Source organism: Lemur catta, chromosome 26 (assembly GCF_020740605.2).
Source record: "Lemur catta isolate mLemCat1 chromosome 26, mLemCat1.pri, whole genome shotgun sequence".
Lineage (NCBI taxonomy): Eukaryota > Metazoa > Chordata > Mammalia > Primates > Lemuridae > Lemur > Lemur catta.
In genome coordinates this window covers 7,182,306-7,197,317 of record NC_059153.1, presented here as the reverse complement: position 1 = coordinate 7,197,317, position 15,012 = coordinate 7,182,306, and the positions used below count along the sequence as shown (strand labels likewise).

Here is a 15,012-nt window from a genome sequence, read left to right as displayed (position 1 = left end):
TGTGGGTGTGTGTGTGCATGTGGGTGTGTGTGCGTGTGTGGGGATGTGTGTGTGGTGTGTATGTGTGGGTGTGTGCTGTGTGGGTGGGTGTGTGTGGGTGTGGGTGTGTGTGGTGTATGTGTGGGTGTGGGTGTGTGTGGTGTATGTGTGGGTGTGTGTGGGTGCGTGTGTGTGGGTGTGCGTGTGTGTGTGTGTGTGTAGTGATCTCGGCTTGTCAATGTCTCGTGTGGTTTATAGCTTTTGATCGCATGATCCACGTAACCACACTGCAGTCATCTGACTTATCTTGGTTTCATGGCAGCAGATAAACTCTGATTTTCTTTTTCTTTTTTTTTTTTTTTTGAGACAGAGTCTCGCTCTGTCACCCGGGCTAGAGTGAGTGCCGTGGCGTCAGCCTCGCTCACAGCACCTCAAACTCCTGGGCTCAAGCGATCCTCCTGCCTCAGCCTCCCAGAGTGCTGGGATTACAGGCATGAGCCATTGCACCCGGCCATGTTTAAAATATTTAAAGGCAATAGAAAATGTAAAGGGAAGAAAGAAGAATCATAAGATCAATGCAATTTAGTCTAAAATACTGAAATAAAAAGTTTAACTCTATCTGAATAAATAAACATATGAGAAGAATGTCAATAGATCAACATTAAATATTAAGTGACACCGGCTGAGAAATTGAGGATGATGTTATTTTTCTTCTTTTGTTTCTGTATTTTCCTCATGCTTCAGGAATTAAAAAGTAAACTTTGATAATCAGAAAGAAAATATTATTCTGGCATGAAAAGATACAGTTAATGGTGTGACGGTTCTATGTGCTCATTGCCCACCCAGCAGCAAGACTCCTGCCCTGCGTGTTTTCACCCCCCCCCCCCCAGCAGCTCTCAGGAAGGTCCCCACGGCCCCCATACCCGGAATCCAACGGGTGCTCTCGAGCTCTTCGCCCGAATGAACGCTCAGCATCGTTTGACATTCCTGGGCACACCCCTCCTTTCCTTAGCATTTCCATAGTGACCCGCTGTCCCTGTTTTCCTTCCGATTCTCCGGCCGTTTCTCCCTCCCTTGTCCTGTGCGGGCCCCTCTTCCACCCTGGCCCTGCAGTCTGGACCTCGGCACCCGAGCACCAGCCCTCTGCTCCGTTCACTTGGTTCTCTCTCCCGTGGTGATCGCAGTCATGCCTTTCGCTGTCACTTACGTGGAGATCTACGCAAATAATACCTCTGCTCCAGTCCCGTCTTCTGAGCTCACTTTGAAACGGTTAATTTTTGTTATGTGAATTTCACCTCAATTAAAAAAAAATAAGCACATCCCCTTGGCAGGACGACAGGTACGCGTGTATGAGACAAGAATCAGTGAGGTCTGAGCTGTGTGTTCCTAATAAATAGGAATGGGAAGTGGAAGGAAGTTGCCGGGCGTGGTGGCTCACGCCTGTAATCCCAGCACTCTGGGAGGCCGAGGCAGGAGGATCGCTTGAGGTCAGGATTTCGAGACCAGCCTGAGCAAGAGTGAGACCCCGTCTCTACTAAAAATAGAAAAAATCAGCCGGGTGTATGGCAGCGCATGCCTGTAGTCCCAGCTACTCGGGAGGCTGAGGCAGGAGGATCGCTTGAGCCCAGGAGTCTGAGGTTGCTGTGAGCGAGGCTGATGCCAGGGCACTCTAGCCTGGGCGACAGAGTGAGACTCTGTCTCAAAAAAAACAAAAAAGAAAGAATTTGCACAGTGTGTATCGTACCAGTGATGAATTGGTGTCTCTTCAGGTTCTTCAGTGTAATGCGGTTGGTCCCTTTGGGTCTTTTCTAGGTCTGTGACTTGGCTTTTAGCCTGAAGAAAATGCTGATCCGACACAAGATGACTCACAATCCCAATCGCCCCCTGGCCGAATGCCAGTTTTGCCACAAGAAGTTTACAAGGAACGACTACCTCAAGGTGCACATGGACAATATCCACGGCGTCGCTGACGGCTAAGTGGGGGCTGTAAGGAGCTAAACCGCTCAGAAGGGTCTGATGGGAATCCCAGACTCCTCTCACCTGATTAGTGCGGCAGAAGCCGCCAGAAGTAACCTGCTGGCTCCACAGTCCTTATTTGCCTGCAGATGTAGACCCTGAAGATGCATACACAAAAAAAAAAAGAAAAAAATAATGGTACCAATGGAAAAAAACAATGCCATGGCCTCGCAGAATACTACGTCTTATAAATACTCTGTCTTATAAAAATGGAGAAAAGGAGTCGTGGTTCTCCTTCTTGACCAGTTTCTCTGTAATGAAGTTTTTAACAGACTCCCCTAACAGACCTTCTTATTCTATTGTTACTGTGTGTGCACGTGCCTACAAATACTGGTTATCACGGCTGGTTATCATTAACTTCAGCAGAAGGCAATCAAGATATCCAACTATTTCTTGGCAAATAAGGGTAAGGGTGAGAGTCATCAAAGGTCTCAAGCCACGGTAATGGAGTGAATATTTATACCTGCTATTTTATAAAACAAACCAAGAATTTATCTTATCTACTAGCGCCATCCAACAAACGAGTTTAAAAGAAAGAGATATTCGAGAACTAAACCATCTATTAAAACACTGCTCATTTTAGAGACTTCCTAGGAGGATTATTTCGTGATGCAGATGCAGATGTTCATGGTCTGGACGACCTTTATAAAATCACAGAAATGACCATAACGCTTAAATAGGCATGTGGCTGCCTCTCCTGAGTTTATACTGTCGATATTTAGAAAGCAGCGAGATACAAATGTATATAACTGAAAGCAGAAACAGACGCATTTCCTCGTCTTTGTCGAGTGACCGAGTGGCAGGACAGTGGGGGCTTCGCCACATTAGTTCGATGAACGAGTCCTTTCCCTCCCATTCCTTAGGGCACAGAGTCCTCGGCGCACGGACATTCCATTGTGCAAGAGACATTTTCCAGAATCTTGGCAGTAGGTGATTCTGAAACACTCTTGAATTATCTTCAATCATCCCATATAATTAGGAATCCAGAATAAAAATTACAGATCTGGCAGCCGTTATGATTGAAATTATTACTGATGTTTAAGGGAAGTTGGAAGCAAGAAGTGTAATTTCTTCCTCGAGGTTGTATTTCAGCGTTACGCTCGGCAGCAGCACACAATGAACAGCTTGTTTGGGGAGTCGGTACGATACAGTGTAATTGTGATGTCAGAATAACCTAAAGGAATCCAAAAAACAGAAAAAAGTTAAAATGAAACTGAAATCATGCACCTCTCTAGCTGGAACTCACTCAAAAGAGATGAAGTATAATCTTGAGGGAGTCGTTGGCTCTAAGGAGTTGAGAAAGATTATCCAAAGACACAGTTCTTGACGTCAGGAGTCTCATTTTAGAATTAATATATTCATGCCCAGTTCCATCCAGCTTTAAAAAGAAACATAAAGATTCAATGTAGCCATGTAAACTCTGTAAAATACTGAGTTGGAAAGTCACCAGAGATAACTTTTAAAAATACAAATCCTAGAATTTTAGTTTAGAAGTTATCTTAAGTATGGTTATCTATAGCATTTTGTATCTGAAATTATAGACTATTTTATAAAAACAAATTTTCGTCTTATTTCTCACTGTGTCATTTGTTTCAACAATGTATTTTTAGATACAGAACGTTTTTGGTTGAACAAAACAGTGTGCTTAATGCCATTTGAGTACGAAAGGGCAGCTGTGCAGTTTGGTGGTGTGTGTTATTTGAATGTGTCGTGCTTATTCCTTTGGACGCTGCCTTCTCTGTAAGGGGCCTTCGTGTCCCAGCTGTGTGCTGACTGACATGTGCAGGGAGTCCAAACACCGATGTTGTGTGGTCTCAGCGCACCACAGCTCCCAGGGCTGCTGGGAGACCACCCTGACCCCCAGGTGCCCCCCGGCGTGACCTGACCGGGAAGAGGTGCTGGGCCTCATCCTGCTCAAGGTGTACAGACAAGGGAGTCTTCAGCAGGTGGTGTGGAAGGACCTACTCGTGCATCGTCCCCTCCTATCAAGGGACTGAAGCCAAAACGAGCCCTCACAAGGCTGTTTGTACTGCTGCAACCTTTTCTCCAAGAGATGATTATTTATGGTTTCAGATTTATTAGCATTTGTGTGCTGCAGCTTTTAAATCACATAGCAATAACAAAAAGATGAGAACTTTTTTAGGCCTGTTTGACAAATTAAAAACGTAGATAGATAGTCACAGAGGAAGTGCCTTCTAAGGCAAGCTGAAATGCCTTTCTCCTGTTTCCTGCTGGAAAGATTTTGGCTCAGCTGTGTTTCTCAGGAAAAGGCCAACCTCTCACGTGCCCATGGAGTCTAAGGAACTCAGAATTAGTAATTGGCTAAGTAATTTTAACGGGTATTCAGTAAGGTGGGTGGGTTCGGGTATCCCTTCATAATTACTGCCTCCATGGTATGTTAACATTCGTGATATTTGTATATCTTGAATTTCTTGTTTTGCAATCACTGGCTTATATTAATATTTTTCTTTTTTCTTCTTTTTTTTGTGTTACTGGCCATGAGGAAGGCTTTATTGTTTAATCATGATCGACACTTGCAGCATAAAAGCATTTATTGGTCATTTGTTCTTGGGATTGCACAGGATAGCTGAAACGCTACTTTCAAGACGCGTATTTCTTATAACCTCCGCATGTGTTGAGGGGTTTGTCTGAAGAGGATCCGTTTGTGCGGTGCTTTTGCACACACAGGTGCCTACGTTGCTCATAGACCTGTTGCAGCCTGCTCACAGCAGAGTGTCACTTGGGTCGTGCGCGGGAGTCTCGCGCACAGCCTTGGTTTGTGCTTTAGATGTTGCGTGCTGCCTCCTCTCCTAAAGCTGGAAGGGAAGAAGGATAGGAACTAGAAATATTCATTTTTTTCCTTCACAAACATAAATGTTGCTTATGAAAACTCATCTTGAGATTTTGAATCATCTATGAAGGTAGGTAGCAGGAAATGTGCCTCTTTAAAGCCCTAAGATTTTACCATTAATATTGATGTTTTTTTGCATGTATATCAACAGAGCATTTGTTGTAAATATAGCAGAACTCCAATAGCTTTTTTATTTTATTATAAATCTGTAATAAATATCCCTACCAGACTTGGTGTTAGTATTTTATTCTCCTGTAGAACTATAACTAGTACGATTCTATCATAAAATCTAAAGGAATGTTTTAAAGTTGTTTTTGATGAAAGAAGGAAATACAATTGCCATTATCTCTGGACCTCCTGCCTTTATAGTTTGCACGTCTAACCATTTTTAAATCTGAACCGTCTCTCTGAAGTTGAGCCACGTTGGTGTCAGGGAGAGAAACAGCTTCCTTTGCCCTCATCTCGGTCCTGGGCATGCGCAGAACAGCATGTGAAGAGGACTAAGAAACCTGGGTGAATGAAACCTGAGGTATAGTAGCACCTTGAGCAAAAATAACCTGATGCTCACAAATACGATTTTCAGGTAATGAAAGTTAAGGCTTATGTTCTAGGTATTCCTTTTTTTTAAAGGGTGTTTTATTATTTTAGTGCTGCCCCCATCTTCTGAGGTTTCCCAGATACCAAAAATAATCACCTGAGTGTTGGATTTAAAAATGATGCATTCGTGTAAGTTTGGTTTCTCAGAATCCCCTGGGGCATTGGTTCTTTGGAGCTGAGTCGCAGCCTAGGCTAGCGTGGGCTCAAAACTGGGTTATCACCATTTTATTAACGTGTTGTATGACAGAATCGAAAATTACCTCTGGAGCCTTCAGTGTGGGCATGTCAGAATATTCTGGATTTCCTAGGCCCATGGAATAGCATGAAATGTAACAGCTATCTTGTACTAAAATGGTGCTGCTGATCCTAGTGTCTAAATTTCTTTTGTTTTTTAAAAAAAATGCTTAACATGATACTAAAACAAATATTTCTATTTAGTTACAAAATATATAGTATTTAGTTATCAAAATAAAAATTTAAAAATGTTATGTAAATATTTGATAGCACATTTAGCTTCCTAATCATGCAGACTTTTAGGCAATTAGAATAAGGTCTTGTTCCTTGACCCCCTGCTGTCTTGGCACATTGGATGGCAGGAGGAAATAAGATTTTAAATAATGTCAGTAATGGATATGCTTAAAATTGAGAAAGGATGTAGAACCACAGAAGCTTGATCATCTAAATTGGGATCAATCTAATAAAAGATGTAGAAGATCTGAAAACTATAAAACGTTGCTAAAAGAAACTTTAAAAGATTTAAATAAATGAAGAAATATGTTTTGTTCATGGGATAAAGACTCAGTATTGCTAAAATGTCAGTTCTTCCCAAATTGATGTATAGATTCAATGCAGCCCAGACAAAAATTTCAGCAGGCCTTTAAAATATATATTATATACATATATATATGTGTGAAATATATGTATACTAGAAATTGACAAGCCGATTTTAAAATTCATATAGAAAACAAAATATTTTTTTGCTGAATTCAGTCAAGTAGTATTTTAAATGTGGGAATTTAATAATTACACAAAGATGTCATAAAACAATAATGCAGATGAGGGCATGAGAAAAGTTAGAACTTGTCAGAATAAAGTTTAACTTGATCTCAAAACAATAAATGCTCAAGAATAGCAAAAACGATGTTGAAGAAGAATAAAACGGAGGACTAACATTACCTGGCTTCAAACTCTAGTCGTTAAGGTGGTATAGTATTGATTAAGTACTGGACAAATATATCAAAACAGAATGAAATAGGTCAGAAATAGACCCACACATATAGGGACAGTTGATTTTTGATAATGGTGCAAAGGGAATTCAGTGGGGAGAGGATTGTTTTTTCACCGGAATGTGCTGGAACAGTAGGGCTTCGCTGTGGAATTGAGTGACTGGGAGAGCTCAGGGGCAGACCGGCCCAGGTGGGCTCGGTGGTGGCTGAGAGGCCATGAGCTGCGTCACCACCTTTACTGTGATCTGAGAAATGTGGAGTGACTCCTGGAAAACTTCTGAACGAACAAAGAGCGACCATTTCTCAAAATGGTAAGTTACGGTCTTGAAAAATTCAGTATATATTAAAACTGCAAAATTATTGACGTTTGTATATGCTAGAATTAGGTTCTAGACCAGGATAATTAAATAGTGGCTGGTGCATCACGTATATCCAGTAAAGATCTGTTGACTGAACTGAGTAAGGACTGCTTTCTCACTTTAGCCTCTTGTCATTCCCAGCCCACTTTTAACACTTCTTCAAAGGCTAGGAAAGGAAAGGGTTGAGAGGCTTCAAGTCTGAGTCACTTATTCAAGAGCATATTTTACTCAGGGAAATTCAACAAAATATCCAGAGCTCTCCAGCCTTGTTTTCCCTATGAGATAGCCGCTGTGGGAGGAAAGGTCGCTGATTGTGGCCGGAGCCCTGGCTGAAGCCACCCCTGCAGGGAAACTGTCCTTTACGCCAGAGGGGGAGACGCTGTTTCTCTCTCCCACTTGGAGACGGCATGTTTGTTTCAAAATAACAGGAAACTTCTTAAGACTCAGAGGTAAATTCGATTCATTGGCTTTCATTTTCATTGTTTTCTGATAAACCTTCCATTTTCCAAAAGATTTAGGTGGCTTAGGAAGGGTTTTATTTGTGGAAATGTTTGATGGAGGTTAGTTAAGAGTATTAAATGCCTGGAAACCTCAAAAAGCCTGGGCTAGACAATAATTCTCCGTGCATCATCTGCCGGGTAATGTGGGCCTGTTTTCTCATCTCACAAAGAAAATAAAAAGGTTGCATTCTGCTAAGAGGTTTCGCATCAGAGATCCAACTCCCCTTCTCCTCCATGTATTAATTTTTCGTTCCCATGAATGTGTTTATATCATTAATCAGTTCTCAGTTTCTATTTGGGGTAAAGCATCTACCTGCCTCTGATTCTATTAATAGGGGGTACGAGACTCAACATCTCCATGTAAATTGGTTGGATCCAGCAGAAGGCTTTGCATTTTACACATTACTGAAGAGAATCAAACTTAATGTCTCCATTTTGAATGCTTCCAAGCCTGCCTCTCTACCAAATCCTTGCTCTCTTGCTATTCATTTATGTGTCACTGTTGCCACGTCTTCAGGGCTTCCCTCCCCCGCATTGTGAGGCATTTGCTGGAGGAACGTTGACAGCTACGAGAAGTGAAACTTGTTGGTCGACCCTGAACAAGACAGATGGGAAGCAAAGAAGTGTGTGACATCGGACATGCGGAACTCTGGATCCCTCCAATTAATCATGGCGCACAGCTGACCAAAAAGAGTCACGATAATTGATGGGGTTCTTTGAGACACAATCTGGAACTTCGGCACCCTGGGAAATCTTGTTCACTTTCGCTCAGCTACTGCTGAATTAAGGCATGTTATAAACTGCTACTCAGACGGACACTTCGTAAAGTCAGTTTCTGGGACAAATGACACACCACGAGACGTCCCAGCAATCATCCGTTTTCTGGCCTCTCAGCAAGCAGTGCTGTGTCACCTGCTTTAACAAGTGCAGTCCCCAGATGCAAGACGGACGGGCTGATTTATCTGCAGTGCATCTTGCCGACATAGGTGGTCTCCATAGCTCAATTATAGTCCTAGGGAATTTGTTAGCTTGAAACATCTGAACTTAGGTGTCTGTTTTGGAAAAATGCAACGGGTGTGCGGACCCTTCACAGCCCCGTAGCTGTAGCTCATGTAGCTGCCACTGTTTTAGACACAGGCTCGTGGCAAGTGGCCTCCCCCTCAAAGGGTGACAAGACCACTGACCAGGCATCTCTGCTCTTATGAAAGGTGAAATCCTACACAGAGACGACACAGTTCCAAGTTCCACACCTGATCGAGGCAGCTTTCCCTGTGTAACACAGCACAACACGGATCTTCACAACAAGCACAGAGTTAAGAAACGGGATCCATGGGAATTGCAAGAAGAAAATATTACAATTTCTATTGAGAATTTATTCTGAATTGTAAAAAAAGAACGAGCCTTGTTAACTTTCAATACAGGGATTGACATTCCCCTTACTCAGGCTCTATGGGAGGGGGTCACATGTTGCATTAGGTACGGGAGGTGACAGTTCCACAGCTCGGAAGGAGTCACTGTGGCGTCCTCACTCATCAGCTTTGAGCAGGTTGCTGGGCATCATAGTTAAGCTGTTAGATGGGTTATTATCTGGTCCTGAACACCATACCTCGCAAGACAAACAGACTTGAAAAAAGTCTCTATAAGGAAATCATGGATAAACAATAATCCCAGCAATGGAAGAAAAGCAACCAACAAGTAAAAGAGTAACACAGACACCTCTTCTACTATCGTTTGCCAACCACATTGCAAGATAAAGGCAGTTAGATCTTCTGAGAGAATGGCCATGGCAATTCAAAATTATCAAGATTATTTGAAATCAGCATTTACATCTACCACCATTAACTACAGTTAATACAGTAAAATTTTAATGTGATACTTCAAATTTAACTCCTTTCTTTGACTCATAGTTTTATATATTTTATAGTATATGTTAATATAACATACAGCAGGGTGTGTATGTGTTTAATGAATGAATTACTATTTATTGAGGGTACATATTGAAAAAATGTAAGCGATTGAGGGTGCATTCAAATATAGATATTTTTCATCTTCAACATAAACAAATGTAGTAAATGTTGCATGAAGAATTGGTGAGATTCTAAGTACCAAACACGAATAGCTCTAGAATTTTATTTTTTCCTGTAACAATTTAAACTTCAATAATTATGAGATTTTTTTTTCCATCTTAAAAACCTACGATGCCATGTAAGAGTCATAGTCAAATTGAACAAGGCCAACCGTAGGTCTTAATAACTTGTCTAAGATTAAAGACCCCGTTTTCTGTGCAGAAATGTCACACTAGCATCAAATGGAAACCAAGACCATGTTAAGGTGAGCTTGGGTGGATGTGGCGTGAGGTACAGAGTGGTGCACGCGGGTCCGACCGTCACCTGAGCATTGTCACTAGGAAATGGCATGATGTCACCCACACGCACAACCTGAAATGAAGGTGAGCAACAGCCGTCACCTCCATCACCTGAGCATGTCCTATGTGCCAAGGCCCATGTTACCCCCACCTCACACGACAAAGCCACCATCATTGTGCCCCTGACACAGATAAGGAGACTGAGCTGGGACACGTTAGGTAGATTTCGTACGTCACCAAGCTGAAAAATGTCAGCCCTGACGTTGGAATCCGTAGCAGAAAACCTGGTTCCGTCGGATGCAGAATCAGATGTGAAATTCAGAAATAAATATTCCTTCCATGTGATAAAGAATTTGGTCCTTCAAATATTCAAATGGAGTGTTTCCAGAGACTGACTTCTCTCTTCCTGGAGATAGTGTTTGGGAAATTACTATTCAGGGATTTTATAGATTTATTTAAGATTCAGGTGTTGGATACAGGTTGGGTGTTGTCTTTCAACATCCTCATTCTATGAAACCATGATTTGATCCTACAAAATCTTTTTTGAGGTTTCAAAGTTTCCTGCACCTGATGGGGGTTATGTTTATTATTATTACGACCACTCACTCCAATACACCATGTCATTTTTTAAGACAAGCAAAAAAGCCTAAGACTTATTTTGTAACATTATAGTGGATTTGTTAGTGCACAATTTAAAGGTGCATTTATTTGCTGTGTAATTTTGACAAAAAGTGAATCGTTTCCCTCTCTTTGGAGTTCAAGGGGTAGTTACTGTTATGATCATTGGTAGTAAGTGGACCTACAAAGATAAATACATTTTTAAAGGGAATAAATGGGCTGGGTGCAGTGGCTCACGCCTGTAATCCTAGCACTCTGGGAGGCCGAGGCAGGTGGATTGTTTGAGCTCAGGAGTTCGAGACTAGCCTGAGCAAGAGCGAGACCCCGTCTCTACTAAAAATAGAAATTATCTGGCCAACTAAAGATATATATAGAGAGAAAATTAGCTGGGCGTGGTGGCGCATGCCTATAGTCCCAGCTACTCGGGAGGCTGAGGCAGGAGGATCGCTTGAGCCCAGGAGTTTGAGGTTGCTGTGAGCTAGGCTGACGCCACAGCACTCTAGCCCGGGCAACAGAGTGAGACTCTGTCTCAAAAAAAGAAAAAAATAAAAATAAATGTAGTTCTGAGTTCTGTCTTCATAAATAGCTCATGAGAAAGTAGACACTTTTTTCAGGTCATGATGGTACAACTGTCACAGTAAGAATTATTAAACAAGACTGGTGCACAGATATAACAATACTGACTTATTATACATACATGCATGGCCAGATCAAGAGATGGAGAAATGCACAATACACACATTCAAACATGTAATAAATATCTATGCCCTCATAAACTGATAAGGACTGACAACTGTCAAAAACTTTGAAGGGTCCGAGATTTTTGTTCAACTTGCAACGTGATAAGTTAGCCTACCAGTTTCATGGATGCCGGCAGAGGACTCTGGACTCCTGGGTCAGAGACAAAAGACAGTTTATTACTCACAACACTTACAGCAGCCGGAGGGTCATTTTTGTGCTCATTCTCGAGCCCCAAGTCCTACAGGACAAGCGGAAGAATGCCAGGTGGAACTGCATGTGGACTATGTTTTGCTGTAAGATGGCAGCCCTGACCCCAGGGAACCCAGATACTTTGTAACGAGCTGCAGCTCTGGAGGGAAACGTTCTCTTTATCATACTGGACAGTGATCAGACTCGCCCTTCACTCTGCAGGGAGGCACCGTTTCTGTCTGACAAGGCTGTTTGCTAAATCAACATTTTTAAAATGATATTCTAGAACAGAGGGAGTCAGTGCCCCTGCTTGCGAGGCAGACAGAAACACGGGAGAGTCGTCTTCCCCACACCGGAAACATCCGTCATCAGCATGCGGTTTGCAAAGGGGCAGATGGGGCAGCGGCTGTGAAAACTGTCCGGCCTGTGATTCCCTAGTGGCCAAGGATGCTGAGACGTGTCCAAGGCGTGGACTTTTCCATCACGCTGCCTGGGCGGCATGTGTTTCCCGAGCAGGGGTCACTCTGACGCATTTGGCGCAGAAGGGCAGGGAGGCTGGACTGGCGTCTGCCTCGCTTGTGTTCTGGAAGCCGTGGTGCCCTGAGCCCCGCAGAAGGCTGCGTAATGGAGCGTTAAACGCCCGCAGTCTGGCTCTCGCAGGGGCTTAATCTCTGTCAGCCCCAGGGACGTGGGCAGGCATTGGACCACGCACAGCAAATGTGACTTCAGCCGACTGCTCAGGCAGGAGCAGCCTGAGACTCAGTGACAGCCCGTGAGGATCGGGATTATCTGTCTCACAGGCGGTGTGTTAAGATGTCTTAATGTCGCTTCCGTGCAGGTGGCGGGAGGGGGGTCACAGCCAGAAGTCCCATCAGCACCCCGCATGCTCGCCCTGGCACCAGCCGCCAGGGCAACGTAAGGGAAGCAGAGTTCTAAAAGCCCACCTTCAATGCAGGTATTTACCCAAGACTTTAAAAGCCAAGATTTACAATAGGGATATTCTAAATTTCAGCTTGCATGGCTGTTTTGTGCTGCTTTAAAAAATACTATTTTGCTTTGAGTGACATATGAAAGTGGAGGTTGCATGCTGTGGGGCATAATTATTTTTGCAATTCTTGCAGACTAGAACACACAGAAGGTATTGTAAGGTAGTCTCAGGGGGTGGCCCGACACCCAGGATCTTCCTTTTGTTTGAGTTTGGGCCACTGATTCCAAGGAGCTCTAGGATTCCATACTGGGCAAAGCTCTCAGATTGCTCCTATCAGACCAAGCTCGGGGACGATAGTTGATAAAATCTGCTGTATTCGATTCCTCTCCTGAAAGGATGAACTTCTGTCCCGGGGTGATGTTACGTTGTAATCTGTGCAGGGAGTAGGGGGAGGAGAAGTCATTCGAGAAGACTCCAGCAGCCCCCGGGGTGGGGGGTTGGGGACGGACACACACAGAGGAATGTGCTGATGAGCCCCCGATCCGTGCGGGTCCCCGTGTCAGATGGTCACCACCAGCGGGGAGTGTGCGTGCCTATGATTAGCAAAAGCGCTTTAATGTGCGTGTGATCACCAGACACCCGCTGGTGAAACAATGTTTCCAGCCCACATTATCTGCCCACATTTGCAGCATCAGATGAAACAATGTTTCCAGCCCACATTATCTGCCCACATTTGCAGCATCAACCACATGGCGTTAAGCGACGCGCTTTGTGTGCTCAGCAGAGACTCCTTTTCTCTGCAAACGCAGAGCCTGTTCTGGCTGTTTGCTGGGTGGATACAGTTTGTAAACTCTTCTCATACGGATCGCAACTTTCACAATGTAGCTTTGTTTGCACACTTAACTGTTCTTTGGATACAGTTTATAAACTCTTCTTATACAGATTGCAACTTTCAAAATGTGGCTTTGTTTGCACACTTAACCATTCTTTGCATTTCATTTCAAATCCCCACGTGGAAAAAATGTGTTCCAATACAGTTTATTGGACATGTTTTGTAAAGATGCATGGGTAAGACAACTGCGATTCCAATGTGTCACTCAGGGCTTATGTGGCACATGGTTCCAATTAACGGAAGTACGATGCCCACATGTGTGGCATGAAAACGCATTCCATTGTTGTATTCTGGACGTCATGACGTTGGATTCATTTTTGCCACATTGTGAAGGTAAAATATTTAAAAGAATGAATGTGAAACATCATCTGTTTTACAATATTGCTATTTCTTCAATAATCATCTCTAAAGATGTATTTAAAATGTTTATTGTCAAATTTATTGACCCATTCTTCACCTAAAACTGGTACAGCTGGATAAAAATCGGGACAATTTTCCCCGTTTTCCTGGTCTGCAGCCACACATGTGGCTGCGGGAGGTGGACACGGATGGCCACCAGGGCAGCCGGCAGCACCCTCACCTGCTGTGGAGGGCACGACCATGTGGGTGTTTCTCCCTGACTTCTTTTTTTTTTTTAGGTAAGAAATTTTTGTTGTTGGGTTTTTTTTTTTCAGCATATTGTGGGGGTACAAAAGTTTAGGTTACGTATATTGCCCTTGCCCCCCATCCCCTGCATGAGGGCTTCAAGCGTGTCCATCCCCTAGACAGTGCACATCGCACTCATTATGTATCTATACACCCATCCCCTCCCCTCCATCTGCCCGACACCCGAGTAAAGTTATTTGTAAATGTGCTCTTAGATGATGACCAGTGAAACCAATCTGATGGTGAGTACATGTGGTGCTTATTTTTCCATTCTTGGGATACTTCACTTAGTAGAATGGGTTCCAGCTCTATCCAGGAAAATACAAGAGGTGCTATGTCACCATTGTTTCTTATAGCTGAGTAGAACTCCATGGTATACATGTACCACATTTTATTAATCCACTCATGTATTGATGGGCACTTGAGTTGTTTCCACATCTTTGCAATTGTGAATTGTGCTGCTATGAACATCCTAGTGCAGATGTCTTTTTTATAGCATGTCTTTTGTTCTTTTGGGTAGATGCCCAGTAATGGGATTGCTGGATCGAATGGTAGATCTACTTGTATCTGTTTAAGGTATCTCCATAATGCTTCCCACAGGGGTTGCACTAGTTTGCAGTCCCACCAGCAGTGTATGAGTGTTCCTGTCTCTCCACATCCACGCCAACATGTGTTGTTTTGGGACTTTTTGATAAAGGCCATTCTCACTGGAAATGTGATATCTCACTGTGGTTTTGATTTGCATTTCTTCATATGTTCGTTGGCCATTCTTCTGTCTTGTTTCAAAAAATTCTATTCATATCCTTTGCCCACTTTTTGATAGGGTTGTTTGATTTTTTTCTTGCTGATTCTCCTGAGTTCTAAATAGATTCTAGTTATCAGTCCTTTATTGGATGTGTAGAATGCAAAAATTTTTTTCCATTCTGTAGGTTGTCTGTTTGCTCTTGTGACAGTGAAAGTGAAAAGGAGCCTTTTAAGACATGGGGGGCTGGCCGGGCATGGTGGCTCACGCCTGTCGTCCTAGCACTCTGGGAGGCTGAGGCGGGTGGATCGTTTGAGCTCAGGAGTTCAAGACCAGCCTGAGCAAGAGACCCCGTCTCTACTAA

The 15,012-nt window shown here is 43.2% G+C and overlaps 1 protein-coding gene across 1 annotated transcript in view; it reads left to right on the top strand.

Moving 5' to 3' along the window:
• PRDM5 (PR/SET domain 5) overlaps positions 1-4,632 on the top strand; it is an 83,549-nt gene extending 78,917 nt beyond the window's left edge. The window contains exon 15 of the mRNA XM_045537354.1: positions 1,792-4,632. Within this exon, the coding sequence (XP_045393310.1) occupies positions 1,792-1,956 (165 nt within the window). The 3' untranslated portion in view covers positions 1,957-4,632. The remainder of the gene's footprint in view (positions 1-1,791) is intronic.
• The last annotated feature ends 10,380 nt before the right edge of the window (positions 4,633-15,012 follow it).